General features: G+C 38.9%; 1 protein-coding gene across 5 annotated transcripts; it reads left to right on the forward strand.

Moving 5' to 3' along the window:
• Positions 1-990: 990 nt before the first annotated feature.
• LOC137261558 (uncharacterized) lies at positions 991-17,280 on the forward strand. 5 transcript variants are annotated; one of them, XM_067799324.1, is made up of 11 exons: positions 991-1,113; positions 2,921-3,101; positions 5,406-7,021; positions 7,408-7,538; positions 8,981-9,194; positions 10,427-10,482; positions 11,234-11,276; positions 12,285-12,334; positions 13,577-13,660; positions 14,617-14,841; positions 15,568-17,280. In XM_067799324.1, exons 2-11 carry the CDS (start codon positions 2,923-2,925, stop codon positions 15,616-15,618), a joined length of 2,649 nt encoding a protein of 882 aa, XP_067655425.1. In that variant the 5' UTR covers positions 991-1,113; positions 2,921-2,922; the 3' UTR covers positions 15,619-17,280. The 5 variants fall into 5 exon arrangements, with proteins under 5 accessions (XP_067655425.1, XP_067655423.1, XP_067655422.1 ...); XM_067799322.1 differs by having other exon boundaries at positions 1,039-1,113; positions 11,219-11,276; XM_067799321.1 differs by having other exon boundaries at positions 1,040-1,113; positions 2,918-3,101; positions 11,219-11,276.
• The last annotated feature ends 256 nt before the right edge of the window (positions 17,281-17,536 follow it).

A 17,536-nucleotide genomic window follows, 5' to 3' on the forward strand; every position in this document is an offset into this window, starting at 1 on the left:
GACACAGCCATGGAATGGTACTTAGTCATCACAGAGACCATATAATAGATTATCTATTATATGGTCTCTGGTCATCACCAGTTGTAAGATTTAGTGATAGCTTTCAGTGGCTAAAGTTTTCGATGGATTCCTCACGAGGCTACTGTGAAGAGCGCGTCGAAGAACCAGACCCACTCACTTACAACTTTTACATGACTTTTTAACGCACAGACAGACACACATACTGCTTATTTACGTCTCATCACATGTACATTAAAATAGATAATGCATATTATAAGAATGTACAATAAAAATTATAAATATATCAGCACACAATTAATTTAAGCTCAGCTTTTCACATCCATCAACAGTGTAGGAAAGATAGCCCTTCCCTACGTCCGTGACGGGGGAACTTTGTGGACGACGGGTAAAAAAATGTAGTCCGTCCTCATGTCGGGTCAGTTATCAGACCTTGATTGACATGTCGATGACTTGTCTGAAGACTAGTTCTGTAATGTTGTAACCAGATGACTCCACTAAGAAGTATTTAACAGTCCAAGATCAGTGTGTAAATGATGGCTTAAAATAAAACAAGCAAGTTTTAAGTCTTGAAATAGTGTTTTATTTATATTTGGATAGCAGGACTGGTAAAAACTTTGACCAACCAGTCCCGTGGACAGGTTAAATGTTCTACATATTTCCTGACTGCCATTAATAGTATAATTGTTTCAATAAAATTCGTTTTTGTTTCTTGCTCCTGACCATATAATTTCTGTTAACTTAATAATATCTGACTTAACTTAAAAGATTGTATAATTAAGCACGTATGTATTGTAAAGTCTTATTGGTTCTTTTCATGACACAGTATAACCTTGAGACTGAAAAATGAGACTTAGTTAAATTTTCAATTGTCCTGCTTGTCCGAAATGCTTACTGGTAATTTTCTGTTGACTTTGAAAACAGACGACTGCAAACGGTTCTTGATCCTGTTTCGTTTCCTGCCTAGCTAAGCATTTCGATGAAACGAGCGATGAAACCTGTAACAGCTGATCTCATTGGTTCTGTATTTCAGTAATGGCGGACGTCATTTTAGAACTTTGCAGTGTTCCAACATAATTACATATTTCACGAAAAGTAAGATTTTTTGACACGAAGGTTATTTCACAGAGGTGGGGATCGCGTCGTCACGAACTCCATCTCGCAGGATTTAGAGAAATGTATTTGTTTTGTGTATACTATAGCCTGATAATGCTGATCAAATGACCCGTTCTTTCGGATCTCTAAACAGTAAATTTGCAAATGCAGTTACTTAATAGTCATAACAGACACTTAGAGCTGCACTGCGCCTGTTTTTTGTCACGTTTACTGTCTGTATTGTAATTTCCATAGCCTTGTTTATACATGACCCGATCATCACTGAAGCGTGCACGATGATGCAGCTGCATACATTCATTACATTGTTTATTCACATAGCCAGGTTCAGGCCTTAGTGACCATATCGGCCATGTCGTGTTGATATGGATACTGTATGAATAAGTAAGCGTCCAGACAAGTGCATCTATTCAAGTGATTCTGTCATTATTGACAGAAAGAAGTAACCTACTCTCATTTATATTCTGTGTATGTATTTGATACTGGTCGGCCATGTTTGTTTAATGTTCCTACCCGTAGATCTTCGATAACATGAACACTTGAACAACAAAATTTGTAAATATATGTTTAACTTATTAATACTGAACCTCAGTATAACACAGAAAGCTTTGGAGAGTTTGAATATGACCAAATGCTTGAAAAAATGTTCCATGACTAAATGATCAGCTGATGTTTTTTCCAGTAATTTTCATTTGAGACAAATGGGACGTGAAATGCAACATGAAAAGAATATCCATACTTTAGGTGTTTTACATGTTTCTTCAATATACTTTAGACAAAAACAAATTATCTACTGACCCATGAACCTTTAGATCAAGTTTATTTGAGCATGATGAAAATAGTGCCTGAAAATTAGAACTTACCGGGCACAATTTTTCAGGATGAGATTTTTCAGTCAGTGTATGAAACTGCTGAAATGTTTAGACATTTAATGAAGTGAATCACCTTCCCACCCAGGCTTTAACGTTCACACACCTACAAGATGAGGTGTCTGGAGACAATTAAGTACTTATAAGTTATAGCTGTCTGTCTGGTAAAGAAGAACTTCCCAAAGATAACAGAAAGAATTTGACATATTACAGCAAATTAATGAAAACAACATGCACATGCTGTTATTTAAACTGAAAAATCGTAACATTTGGCAATTATCTTGCTTTAAAAACGTGAGTGAGTTGATATGGTATTATGTCTCTTTTAGCAATATTTCAGCTATGTCAGTAAGGAAACATCAGAAATAGGCTTCACACACTGTACACATGTGGGGAATCAAACCCAAGTCTTTCTGTGTGATGAACGGACACTTTCACCACTAGGCTGCCCCACCGCCCCATTTAAGAAATGTACTCATCAGTTTCCACATAAAAGAGTAACACCCATACAGCTGTCGAAAGAAACATCTTCTACGTTACATGTCTTACAGTATATTCTTTATTAATTTGTGTAGTTTGTGGTAAGAATAATTTGTGTTAGTTTCTCAACTGATCACAGAAGTATGTTTTAAATGTTTAACATACATGTCGAGTTTCATTGACATAGTGTTCAGAACAACTGTTTTAATTTAATCCTTAGCTCGGCCTTGTCCCATTTTTAAGGTACAAATAGTTAGCTTTATCTCTTCTCACTGTTTGTCTACCCATCAAGAAATGTTTTATCATGGTCTATAATGTTTTTTAAATTTTTATGTTGCAGTTTCAGATACATTTTATGATACGGTTTTATTATGTTGAATTTATATTCTTGTCTTTTTTTCGTTTTTTTTAAAATGATTCCTTGAAATTTGTTTCAGTAGTAATGGATTTGAATGAGTCCCTGTTTAGTCGTTTGACCAAGAAGCCATCTAGGCCAGTATTGAGTCGCAGCTTATCAGACAGCGGTCCAGAAGAGGCTAGAGATGCAGATGGTGAATCCTCAGAGTCAGGGACACCACATGGTGCATCATATGACTCTTTACTTATCCCAGAAACACCAAGGTAAATCTGTATAACAGATGTACATTGTGAACATACACACTATTAGATTCCTTGCTGATCCCTGAAAATGAGCAAATGAAAGCATTGCAAAGAACATAAAACAGATTGTAGAAATGGTTTGGGGATTCCAAAAATCTTATGTTTTTGCACAAATAATATAAGACAATCCTTGAGATTATTCTTCATGCACATGCTCAGTGGCTACACTTCTTTTGAATGGTACCAGAACATATGATACATTCTTTGTGGCTTATGGTTCGTATTTTCTGAATGGTACCAGAGCATAGGATACATATCATATCATATCACAACGTTTGATATTGTGCTGTGGCTTATGGTACACCCCTTCTGAATGGTACCAGAACATATGATACATGCTCTGTGGTTTGTGGTACATCTAATCCGAATGATACCACTGCAGTGGATAATAATGCTCTGTGGCTTATGGTACACTTCTTCTGAATGGTACCAGAACATATACATTCTCCGTGGCTCATGGTACACATCTTCTGTTTGGTACTACTGTTCACAATATAGGGTACATGCTGTGGCTGTGTTGGTACAGAATACCTCTTCTGAGAAGTACCCGCATGTATGAAACATGCTTAAGCAGCATTGTGGTTTGAAGTGGAGGTAAAACATTGTTAAAAATGACATCTGGCTGGAACAAAGTCTTCGGGTTCATCTCATACCTTATATGATAGAGGTAGCATATTCAACCTATAAGCATAATTAAATGCCCCACTTACAATGATATGAGCTGTTGGTCCCACCTTTGGTTCTTTTCATAACCTTTGTCATTCCTTAACAAAGCCCAAAAGCCAAAAGGTTTACACGACAATACGACACGAGTTAATATGCATTTTTTTCACTCTCACTCTCACTCTCACTCTCACTCTCACACACACTAACACACACACTAACACACACACACACTAACACACACTATAACACACACACACTAACACTAACACACTATAACACACACACTAACACACACACACACACTAACACACACACACACTAACACACACACACACACACTAACACACACACACACACACTAACACACACACACACTAACACACTATAACACACACACTAACACTAACACACACACACTAACACTATTGCACTTACTATAACCATTATTACTATAACCATTATTACTACTTGGCATTCTGATTGAGAATGTCAACATGATAGCTGCAGCCTTGCTTCAATGTACAATTTACTTCTTAAACAAAAATGTAGAAATAAAATACAGATCCTACCTACCTACCCTAAATTTTAGAGACGTGCAATTGGAACCATAATACATCTTTTTGTTTGTCCTAGTGTGAGAAACAACTCAGTGATGGATGGAGTACTGTTCATGATTTGCTTTTTAAGGAGATGAATGCTTGGGTGCTTGTGAAATCAAATTCATGCAGTAATGAATAGAGGGGTTAGCATTAGACTTCAGCAACCCATGGTTGTCGTAAGAGGCAACAAATGGGACGGGTGGTCAATGTCACTGACTTGTTGGACATGTCATGATATCCTGATGACTTAGATCAGTGCTCTTGCTTTTGATCACTAGATTGTCTGGTCTAGAATTGATAATGTTCAGACCACCATCACACAGTTGGAATATCATGGAGTACTGGTTTATACACAGCTAATCAACATACAGTAATGGGCCAGTTATATCCAAACAAAGACTTACACATTTGATTTCTGGGATCATGGTAAACAATTTTTGGAAATCCTATCCTGTGTTTTACATGATACAAGATACAAGCAGAGATTTACCTTGAGTCCTTCATTTGATGATCCCAAGGACTCGTGCTCTTAATTTCAGGGGTCATGGACTACAAACTTTTGTTGCAATTTACTTACTACTACTGTAGTGCGTATCATTATCATTACATTATTACATTAAATAAATTGCAAATGATTCCAAAACCTGGCTAGTACTAGACACAGTGATAGGTTATAGTTATTTAATCAAAATTTTACAAAACTGTTTGAATTTGTTTCTTTGTTTGCATAGACATGCTGAAATATTTTTACTTTTAGGCATCCACTGTTAATTTTTAAGTGTATTGGACACAGTATTTCACATCCCATATATCCCTGTACAAGATTAATTCGATTAGAAATATCATTCTCAAGTCAATCCTTTAGTTGCTTCCACAGTCACTCATTATAAAGGACTGATTGCCTATTTCACCAGTGCTTGAATACAGTGACTAGCCCAATGTTATTTTATTGAGGTTATATGTTGAAAAAAGGCTTATGAATTCATTTTGTTTGCTTCAGCCCAGTGTTTAAGCGTTGCAAGAACAAGCGAGAACGAGAGGTCCACCCCAGCTTAGAAGATGACTCAGACTCTAAGAGATCCCGGGCCATGCAGAAGAATCTTGATCGATTCATCTCCCCATTTAAACCTGCTGATATTAAGAACAGAGAGCGGAAAGAAGCTTTTGAGAAACTGCGTGTGGCAAGAGAAAAGCGTTTGGCGAAAATTGAATCCGATTCTGATCGTGAAGATAAAAACCCAACACAGTCACCTACAAATGGTTACAAATATGCTCACTTTGGAACTGGGTATCTTGGTTGGCCATCAGAGTCTGAATCTGATAGTGATGATGATGGTGACAGTATTCCTCTACGTGCAGTTCTACATGACTCAAAAGTTAAAAAATCTTCATCTAAAGTATCTATAGACTTGGGCAGTGATAGACATGAAATGAGAAATAACATTATGAAAAACCCATCTGTGAGCAGACAGATGAAGGAAGCTGTTCCTAGCCATTCTGTGTCTGCAGTTGTAGGTAGCGAGGCCAGTTATGTCTCAGAGGTCAAGGTCAAGAATGAAGTACACTGTGAGGAGGAGGGTGACTCTGGTAAACTCAGTGTAGCCGAGTTTGTGAGCCCGAAGCCAGACAGTCGCCAGACAATTGACAGCAATGCTGCTGAAAAATACGAAACTCATGTGTCTGGAGATACAAGGCAAAAAAAGGAAAACAGGGATTGTGAAGTCGGAGAAGATGCAACAATCAAGCAGCTGGCTTTGAATAGGCGCAGGAATTTGTTTCCAAAAAAGGACAGTAAGAAAATTCCGCCATCTTTGTTTGATAGTTGTACCGAACCAGCCAGTAGTATTAATTTTCAGAGATCTCAGTCAGAGCATCAGGTATTAGGAGAACAAGATTCTCGTCCGTCTTGCCGCTTTGCTAGGAACAATTCATTCCGTTCACCTACTTCCCTGTTAAATGATTCTCTGATTTCATCAAACAATGAAAGTGTGATAATGTGTACACCACCAGTACACAGGGGAGATAACCCTGCTCCCAGGACTTTTAGCATATCTGAGTCTTCCTTTCTCAATCAGCTGCCACCTGGAGGACCAAAGCCATCCAATGTTGACAGGGTTGACAACTCTGGGAATGCTAGAAAAAACTGTTGTTATAGTACCAATCTGACTTTCAACAGACCTGAGCACAATGTGTATCGGACCAGTGCAGAATTTTCCACGCCGTCTCAAACCGTACATGTTAACAATACAAAACCCAACAACATTATTCACAGTATTGACCTCACACGGTCTGACAGTCCTACTTTCTGTTCTCCCCAGAACCGTGTGAATGGGATGCATAATAACTGTCGATTTCAGACTCCTACTCACGATGTTGCAAGAGGAGAGACTGTTCACATTGAACCGACGCATCCAATTTCTGTTGATGTTGGAAGACCAGAGAGGTCACCGTCTCCTGATATTATTCCACTTGGTGTGTTCAACCTAGCAGCTAATCGGCGGCCAGAGTTTGATCTGTCAATTACGCCACAGCCAATGAGGAATCGGACTGGCAGTCGAAGACATGCACGGGCATCTGGGCTGAGACGAAACCGAATGGGGAATATTAACAATAGCGGTGAGCTTGATGAATATTCAGTGATGTTAGAAATGTTAAGGGGATGTCTGTGTTCAAAATTGGGAAAGCAAGTCTTGAGAATTCTATACCATGTGCACTTTGTAGGCAATCTGGAAAACGTGCAAGTTTGACAGAAAATTGACATTTCATATATTTTTCTTAATATGATCCTTTATGTTTCGGTCTTTCTGGTTTCCCCAACCCTGACATTGCTGGAATATTCTAAAAGAGGCATAAAATCAATCTCTCTCTCTCTCTCTCTCTCTCTCTCTCTCTCTGTCTCTCTCTGTCTCTCTCTCTCTCTCTCACTCACTCACTCACTCACTCACTCAAATAAAGGCTCAATACAGCTGTCAAAAGTAACGGTGTCTGCCCTGTTTTGGCAGCTCTAGATGATGGTATCTCGCCAACAACAACACGGCTGATGTCCGAGGTGTCAGTCAGCAATGATGCGGATGAGGCTGTTAGTTTAGTCAGACAGATGGAGGATGATGAACAGTATGCACGCAGGTTGCAAGTAAGATGTCATCATGAAATCTTTTCGTATGTGATTGCTAGTGCATTATTTGTTTTCGTCTGTGTAGTTATTTTGATAAGACTAGTGTTAGGAATACATCTATTCAAGAATATGTTTATCAGTAATCCAGACATGATTAACAGAGATGCCAACCTCTACAATTTCATCATAGTGGCTATGAATTTTAACTTCAAACTACGCCATTACGATTCCACGAGAAATCCTATGAAGTTTGAATAAAATGCATATGTAGACAAAAACATATATTTTCAACGATGAAATACATTTTCAGACTTCACATACCTTCCATTCATCATATTAATGACATATTTGAACTGGAATGATTGCAAGTAACAAACGTAATTTTAGCAAAGCTGATTTCAATACCTTAGCGATTTGACACATTTAGTTCTCGCGAAAATAATTGAACCACGTGACCGTAATGTCATACATTTTTTTCTCAGAATCCATCATGATTTTGTTTATTTAGTTGACTACTAATTTTATGGTCAAACTACAAATTTTGAACATTGAAGCTACTATTTGCAACATTTTTGGGTCTCTGGATTAACCATTGCTTGTCATTAGAGCTGACAAGTGGGACTGGGTTATCAACATGGATCATTGTATCCCAAGTAAGTAGATTACCACTCATGAGGTCAATCACTGGATTGTTTGTTCCAGACTTGGTTATTTACAGACTGCTTGGAACAATGCTAAGTGAGGGATTACACAAACAACCATAGGAACTAACTAGGATTACGTTTAGTTTGGCCATTGTTTATTGCAGCACTGAACACTATTTCAGCTGTATGGCACCGGTTTATAAATAAGCGAGTCTGGACCAAACAATCCTGTGATCAACAGCATGAGAATCTATTTTGCAACTGGGATTTGATGACATGTGAACCAAGACGGTCAACCTGACCACCCAATCACATTTGTGGCCTCTTACAACAAACATGGGTTACTGAATTCAATTCTAACCCAAATGTTCATGGTTCAGTATGGTAAGGACGGCTACCATTGTGACCAAGACCTAGATTTTCAAGGCTGTCTTCGTACTAAGATAGTGGTAAGTTAATGTTAATGCACAACACTTACGACTGTCTTAGCACTAAGACCTGTGCAGGTTCAAGGTAGAATAGGCCTTCAGCAACAAATAAGAGGTGCCTATGCTTGTCAGAAGATTTGAGTAATGGGATTGGGTGGTCAGGCTCACTCACTTGGTTGACACATGTTCCCATTTGCACAGCTTGATGCTCATGTTGTTGATCACTGGGACATGTATTTGTATATATCAACAGTCTTTTCCATGGTCATAGAGTGGTGTATGGTATGTTAAGAAATGACTAATACTGTTCTGTGTTGGAATGTGGAGCTAGGTTGTTGTCCATTGTATTGGTGTGTCATCTGAGGACTTTGTGGCCTTGACCTTTCAGGAGGAAATGGACAAGGAGTTTGCAATGTCCCTCCATCAAGCAGATGCAGGTTTTGCACAGTCGGATCATGCAGGAGCATTCGGAGCAGAGGAAGCAGCCTGCCCACCAGCTCTCTCCCCAACATTCCTACAGTATTGTCGTAGTCCTGTTCGCCGCCGTGGTTACAACAGCAACCGACAACCAGTCATCAGAAGACGCAGAGGAGCTGCAGCAGGTACACTACATAAATAGGCCATTACATTTTACCTCAAATGTCATTGTTTCAATTGCAAAGAATGATGCTCATGCTGTAGATCACTGGATTGTCTGGTTGAGACTCGATTATTTACAGACCACCGTCAACGCTGGAATATTGCTGAATGCGGCGTTAAACAACATCCAAATCCAACCATTTGCCATTGCACACATTCTGTTTCTACTAGCTTATGTATGTCAAAGATAGGGTAATTTCAATTACATGCACTGAAAATACAGGCATGTTTGTAAAACGTATTCTGATTGACTTCTAATACTGCTTGATTTCCTGAAATATTAGTTGAGCTACATCATCTCTTTTTGGATATACAGGAATTTCTTAAGAGAGTAGTTTTAGTTACTTGTGAAAGAGATTCAGCTTATTTTACTTCACCTGACTGTAATTCTTTTGAATTTAATGCTTGGCTTGTTATCCATTCATCTTTGCGGCCATTTACTGAAGCCCCATGAAGATCTGGGTTAAAGGTAGTCACCAGCAACACATGTTTGTTGTACAAGGTGTAATGGAATCGGGTGGTCAGACTCGCTGACTGGGTTGACAAATGTCATCATATCCCAATTGCATAGATCGATGATCAATTGTGGTGATCAATGTCCTAGTGTGAGAAACAACTCAGTAATGGATGGAGTACTGTTCATGATTTGCCTTTTAAGGAGATGAATGCTTGGGTGCTTGTGAAATCAAATTCATGCAGTAATGACCCATGAATATAGGGGTTAGCATTAGACTTCAGCAACCCATGCTTGTCATAAGAGGCAACAAATGGGACGAGTGGTCAGTGTCACTGACTTGTTGGACATGTCATGATATCCTGATGACTTAGATCAGTGCTCTTGCTGTTGATCACTGGATTGTCTGGTCCAGACTCGATTGTTTACAGAGCGCTGTCATGGCTGGAATATTGCAGAGAGCAGTGATCAACAACAAGCAATATCTCCTGAAAACTTTAATTCAGTGAAACTGCATATGCACGACAGTAGTTGTGTCTTAAAAGAATTATTCACAGAATTCAAATCTGATTCTAAAAATCATCACTGGGCCATCCATGTTCAAATACATTTTGAGTAATTTTAAGATCTTTGACATGGGCCATTGATAACTATTCAGATTTTAACAGCAATTCCTTGCCTGTATTTGTCACATTCTGTATTTGAAGCACATCCTATATTTTGACTGTTGCTTGGTTACAGCAGAGCCAGAGGAAGTCTCATATGAAGAACTGGTTGTTGATGGGCCAGGATTTGAGGTGAATCCTTATGTTTCTGGTGTATATTATAAATGAAGTAAAAATTAAGTGCTTCTACCTCTGATATAAATGCACCATTTAAAGGTTATGATTTTAAGCAATTCTAATCGATATTGCTACTGATATTGCTACAAATTTGAACTGAAACAAAACTGACAGTAAATGTAATCATGGTATGTGTATTTGTCTTGTGTGAGCTGGACAAGCTGCAAATGCTGAAGACTTGCAACAAAGTTTTCACTCATGGGCTAGTGCTGTAGATCTGTACCCAGACTAGTAACTGCAGCCAGAAATATGTGCATGTAAGCGTCTCTGTAAGGCAATAATTGTGAATGTTGTGTTAAACTCAGTTCCAGCTCATTTCACCTTTTCTCACCTCATACCCACAAGATTTCTGTTGGGAATTAAATATGAAAAATCCTTTCAGAAAAAGGACCACTACTTCACGTCCTATGTATTTTGTCCAAAGCTGTGATTTTGCTGCTGAATATGGTATTCTTTTGAATATGGAAATTACTGCTGATATAGTACTTACATATTACATTGTGATCTTTACAATTCTTTGACACCCTGATATGTTACATGTCTATCAATATATCACTAGATATCTTGTTCCTGTTTTCGTGCTCATTTATTCTCAGACCAACCATGCTCCACATTCAGACCTTTCATGTTCCATATTTCCTATGATTTGAAATATCCACCATCCAATAATGACTCCTGTCTTGTATGTAAGCATCCTATGTTGCAGCATGGTGCTCGACGCTTTCCTCCAGGGTCGGACCATCCTCTAGGTGAATACTCTTTCAATTTTAAGTCTTACGTGAATATCACCCGTTAAGATCCAGGTTGGGATTAATCTTCAGTAACTTATTCATGTTGTAAGAGGTGACTAACGGGATTGGTCTGGCTTGCTTACTTGGTTAACATGTCGTCAGTTCCAACTTTTGCTGATCAATGCTCATGCAGTTGATCACTGGATTGTCTGGTCCAGACTCGATTATTGTAAAACTAAACTCACTCACTCATCCGTACATGAATGCTTCACATGAAGGCTGCTTGTGTGGACAGGACATTCGTATAGATAAATATCTTAAAGTGAGTTCGAAATGTCTGCCGGAAGTTTCATCAACCTTACATCCATTTCACAAAGCTCTTGTAAGCTTAAGATCTTGTAACTCTGGTCCAGTTGGGTAGCTGGTTCGTTCCAGGAGTGGTGTAGTAGCCTAGTGGTTAAAGCATTTGCTTGGCATGAAGATGGCCTGGGTTTGATTCCCTACTATGAGTACAATGTGTTAAGCCTATTTCTGGTAACCCGCCATGACATTGTTGGAGTATTGCTAGAAGCAGAGTAAAACCATAACTCAATCTTCCATCAAGATCGGATAATCCATCACTGCAAGTCATGGCAAGTGAACCCTCAGAAACAAATCGGTAGATGTTTTGTAAGAAAAGATGAATCAACTTATTGTCAGGAAAAAGGGAAGGACCTGTACTGATAACATTTAATAAATGTAATGTGCCAAGATAAGGAAACATACCTTGTATCCAAAACTGTTTTGGTACACAAGGGCCTGAGAATGTTCTCTTTTTCCATGGAAATTCTGGGTTAATTTTGATTCCCTGATCATTTGATCAGGTTTGGTGACTGTGTTGATCAGGTGCAGCACACAGTGTCCATCATGAGATAATCGGGTCCAGACCACTGTCTTGTATCTGGAATAGTGCTGAGTGCAGTGTTAACAGAAACTAATGTTCTACCCATGACATCTGTAAGAGAAATGACTTCTGCTCTGTTGCAGCTTTAATGGAAGCACACATCCTTGCTCTTCTAGACAACTCCCCTGTCACTGTGAGTATAAGCAGGACCAGAGATCACTATGCAGTTAAAAGACCATGTAGTTGTCAGGGGCAAACTAACCCATCGTGGCTTGTAACATGACCAAAATGTCCATGTATATTTATTATGAACAACACAACAACATTTAAGAAGTGGTCACGTGTAACTTATGTTATATTTACGGTTACACTTCCTCAATAAACAGCACATATTCATGACTTACAGTCATAGGGACTGTTCCAGTTTACACTTGTAGGAGTGGCACACAAAGTATGTGATCTGGACTGCCAGTAGTCAGAATTCCATTTCTGTGGAAGCCATCATGGCTTATTGGGTTAGATGGCTGACCTTGTGTGCTGGCGATTAAGTACATGACAAATGTGATACTATTCTGAGGAAGTGTAACCCAAATATAACATGTTGTATTCTTATTAATGACTTCACTGTACTTTGATGGTCTGGGACACAGAGTGTCTGCCTGAGGAGTGATATGGTTAATCCCAGTACTTTTTGTTCTAATTCTAAGGGAAAAACACAAGACTCATCGGCCCAGTATACTGTGTATGAGTGGTATATCCAAGTTAAACTGTAGTTTGCCGGCAAGCACCTGAAATCCAACATCAGTCCTGAGTAGTTCAAGTAGCAGGACACATATGTATGTCAGTGTATATTTGAAACAGGTTCATGTAGTCAATGTTGCTGACTTAATTGACACATGTCTTTATATCTCAGTTCTGTAGATCAATGCTCATGCTGTTTATCACTGGTTTGTCTGGTGCAGACTTGATCATATACAAGCTGCTGCCATATAGCTGGCATGTTTCTAAGAGAGCCATAAAACTGAACTCACTCACCTCCTTTTGATTGACATGAGAAGTAAAAACATATGTGTAGTATGCATACAAAACAACTGGAGCTTTCAGAACCAATGAGGTAACCCTGAATCATAGCTATACCCTTTTGAGAGAGTTTTAACTTGTGAGTGTCTCTATCTGAAATACAGAAGTAACTCACAAAGAACGCTCAGAGGCATTTCAAGGATCTTTTTGAAAACAACAGACACACTGCCAAGTCTCAAAGAGAACAAATACGTGAAAGAAGGACAGGGGATAAAAAGGCTGCTGAAGAAAAGTAACGGGCTTATTGCTACCCTTCAATGATAGTGTCTGAATCCAGGAGCTGCATTTTTCCAGCTGATTGCATACTGATCTTCATTTGAAATTATATCTTACAAGTGAAATGCTTTGTTAACAGCGCCGTGGACGAAGGCGGGGAAACAATGGTGGCCGCTTCCTACGGAATCTACATAGTCCTGTTGGTGATGGGAATGACTATGAGGTGTGTTGTCAGAACCAACAGAGATACAAACCAGTATATGGGCAGAATGAAAACAATGATTTGGTTGAAATATGAAGTTTGTAATTGCCTCATTTCAGTTCAGTGACTTCGTGTTGGCATCTCTGAGTACTGGGATTGGAGAGATGATAGGTTGCTTGCATTATTTTTTGGCTGTGTATTGAAGTAAAATACACATGCTTTTAAATTTGTATTTAATTATATTTCTGTATAAACAAGAGATTACAAAACACTAGTGATAATAGTTTTCAACATATTTTAGTGAGTACATTTACTGTCTGTTATGGTCAGGATCCTTGAAGGTCCGGGGTAGAATACGCCTTCAGCAACCCATGCTTGCCATAAAAGGCGACTATTCTTGTTATAAGAGGCGACTACTGAAATCAGGTGTTCAGACTCGCTGTCTTGGTTGACACATGTCATCAGTTCCCAGATGCGCAGATCGATGCTCATGCTGTTGATAAATAAATTGTCCGTTCCAGACTCGATTATTTACAGACTGCCGCCATATAACTGGAATATTGCTGAGTGCGGTGTAAAACTACACTCACAGTTATGATCAGGGTTAGAATTAATTAGTGTGCAGCAACCAGTGCTTCTTATAAGAGGGCTATGAATGAGATAGGGTAATCAGTTTCACTTGACTGTTATGTTATATTGTTCATACCAGTATGATATGTGTTTTGTGTCTCATCATCAGGCGTACTTCAGTCAAGTTTTTTGTCTGTTTCATACAATTTTCTTTGTTTTCTGTTTTGAATGACACTACTGAGTACTCGTATAAATATGGAATACTCTGTTCAAATTATGGATTTTAATCCTGTGAATGTATTGTCAAGTGTAATTACCTCAATTAACTCAATGCAGCGTCTGTATTTTGCTTGTACTTCTTTGGGTATTCTCTAATTCTCAATTCCTTCATCTTCCTTTATCTGCAGGAACTCCTGGAGTTGGCCGAGTCCCTGGGTGAAGTGAAGCAGAAAGGCATGACGAAGTCCGAGTTGAACCGTCTCCCTATGCGCAAGTTTAAGAGTAGTGACAGCAGCGGTAACGACACCACAGACTGCCTCATCTGCATGTGTGACTACCAGGAGGGGGACAGTCTACGCATACTACCATGTTGCCATGAGTTTCATCAACCTTGTATAGATAAATGGCTTAAGGTGAGTTCTAGAATGAGGCTGTGTGCTTCTGTAAGTTTCACCAACCTTGTATAGATAAATGGCGTAAGTTGAGTTCCAGAATGAGGCTGTGTGTTTCTGTAAGTTTCACCAATGTTGTATAGATTAGTGGCTTAAAGTGATTTTGAGGTTAAGGTTGTCTTAAAATGAGACTGTGGGTTGCCATAAATTTCTCCAACCTGGACTCAGTCTGATGCACTCTATAAGAGTTCATACTCCAAACAACGGTAGTTCAGAGTAGTCTAGGGATGAGCGAAACCTATTTCTGGCATAACAAGCTGTGTTATTGTTGGAATATAGCATAGTACCTTTTCTTTATATTCACCGACATTTTATCGGTCACTGATGCCTGTGGTCCAGATAGTTTACAGCATCCTGCTCATAGCTAGAATCCTTGAAGATCCAAGTTAGAATTCATCTTCATTAACAAAGGCTTGTTACGAGAGGCAACTAACAGGATCTCTGACTTTGTTTACACATGTCTTCGTATCCCAGTTGCGTAAATTATTGCTCATGCTATTGACCACCTGATTGTCTGGTCCAGATATGATTATTTACAGACCTACGCCATGTAGCAGGAATATTTGCTGAGTGTGGCATAAAGCAACAAACCAACCAACCAATCTTATAGCTTAGTGATACATTGGAAAAGTCCAAACATCAAACAGAAACTGCAGTGAAATAAGGATGTCATTTCTTTTTTTCCAGAACACTGCCACCTGTCCGATTTGCCGTGTGGATGTGAAGAACAGCAGCTGAGGAAGACAGTATTTAGTGTTGTACATGTTCTAGATGACTATTAGCTGTTGTCCTGATGTGACGAGGAACCCTTTATGCTTGTTGGTACAAGTGGTAGTAGATGGTACTGTCTGTAGGATGGAATGAATCAGTTGGTGTTGGATGTGCTTTAGTATGCATTTCTGTTTTATTTAAATGTGAGAATAACCATAAAGAATATTTATTGAATCTAACCTCACTCGAACAAATAACCTGTCTCTCTGTCACTCAAGTCTGTATTCAAGTCTTTTGCACATACAACACACATGAAACTGTTTCGATGTAGGCCAAGAAAAAATGTTTCTCACTAAGAACCTAGTGAGACGACCTGGGCCTGTGGTGCAAAGTAGTCGTAGATCTAAGACAGTCAGTAGCGTATATGGAAGTGTGAGAGTCATTATTATCCTGCTAAGAGTACTCTGTGCAATGAACCTTTGGTCCAGTTGCACAAAGAAACTTCAGTGCTAGATCATGATAACTCAAATAATGTTTAACACAGATCACACGATAATTTAAGTGCTAACACAGTTTTATTCAAGAGGACCCATGTTTTGTGTGTAGTTTTTGTCAGTTCTTTTGACAAACTCAAAAACAGCCATGATGGCGCAGGTCTAAATAAGGGGAGGTAACTCTTTTGTTAAACTACAACCATTCTTGAGATTCTGAATTAACTGAAAAAAGAGACTTTAGAGTAAAATAGTCCTCAAACTAGAAAAGACTTGAATAAAAAATGTGTATGACCCACATGATGAGGAATACTTTCTGTTTTATTTTCTCATGGCCTAACTTTGACAATTGACTTTAACAATGCTGACATTTCTCTGACACACAAGTGAGGCATTGTCAAGGAACGGTTGAGTCTTGCACTGTACTCTGTGGGATAACCATGGTAAACTGTGGCATGGTATCTCAGTATCCTAGATACATGAGACTGGTAGTCAAGACTAGTTCAAACAGCACTTCTTATGCAGCATTTTAAGACCGATATGACATCACTGCTGAGTTCTGATGAGTGATGTAGCCTGTTGGGCAGTGTGTCCACTAATCAAGCCTAGGAACCAGGTTTGATTTCAAACATGGGTTCAGTGTGTAAATGCCATAACTGAGGTCGCATCTTTATACAGCTTTCAGCCATTTCATCAAATGTTGTGAGAGAGCATGCCAACTCACTTGAAGGATATGGCCTGTTTACATGTGTTCTGGCAGCAGACCTAAGCTTGTGTTTGTCAAGGAGAAGTAGGGTAGCCTAGTGGTTAAAGCATTCACTCTTCGAAGGCTTTGGGTTCAGTTCCCAACATGGGTATAATGAGTAAAGCGCATTACTGCTGATGTCCCCTCTCTCTCCAATCCTCTCCAGATGATGTTGCTGGAATGTTGCTGAAAGAGATGTAAAGCCATATTCACTCACTCTCTTGAGCCTGTGAGTACCAACCCTCTAGTGTGTTGTGACCCCCTACTTCTGTCTCCTAACCATGTCACATATACATGCAACACAAGACTTTAACTTTTACTCCTCTTTTCTGCAGTGTATTATCCTTGGAGGTTTATCTACAGCGTGGTCATTTACTGTCTGCGTTCACTGTTTAATTTTATACTTTTTATGATATTGTTATAATTGTTTGATTAAAGATGATTTGACTGCAACAGAAATTTGTTTCATTGCAAAATCGGAAAATAGCAAAGACACGTAGAGATATGTCCTGATAAGTGGAGACGATATGACAGTACCAAGCCTGATATCAAGGATAACAATTTCAGTGATAGCTTAAACCTTGTTCAGAGAATGCACAAGAGTAATTCTACACCATAGTTCAACTTGACGAGTTACTGATGACATCACCTAACCTCCATAGAAGCCAAAACTATCAAGTCAGTTTTTTATTCAAGCAAGATATTGAAT

This window comes from Haliotis asinina, chromosome 14 (assembly GCF_037392515.1).
Source record: "Haliotis asinina isolate JCU_RB_2024 chromosome 14, JCU_Hal_asi_v2, whole genome shotgun sequence".
Lineage (NCBI taxonomy): Eukaryota > Metazoa > Mollusca > Gastropoda > Lepetellida > Haliotidae > Haliotis > Haliotis asinina.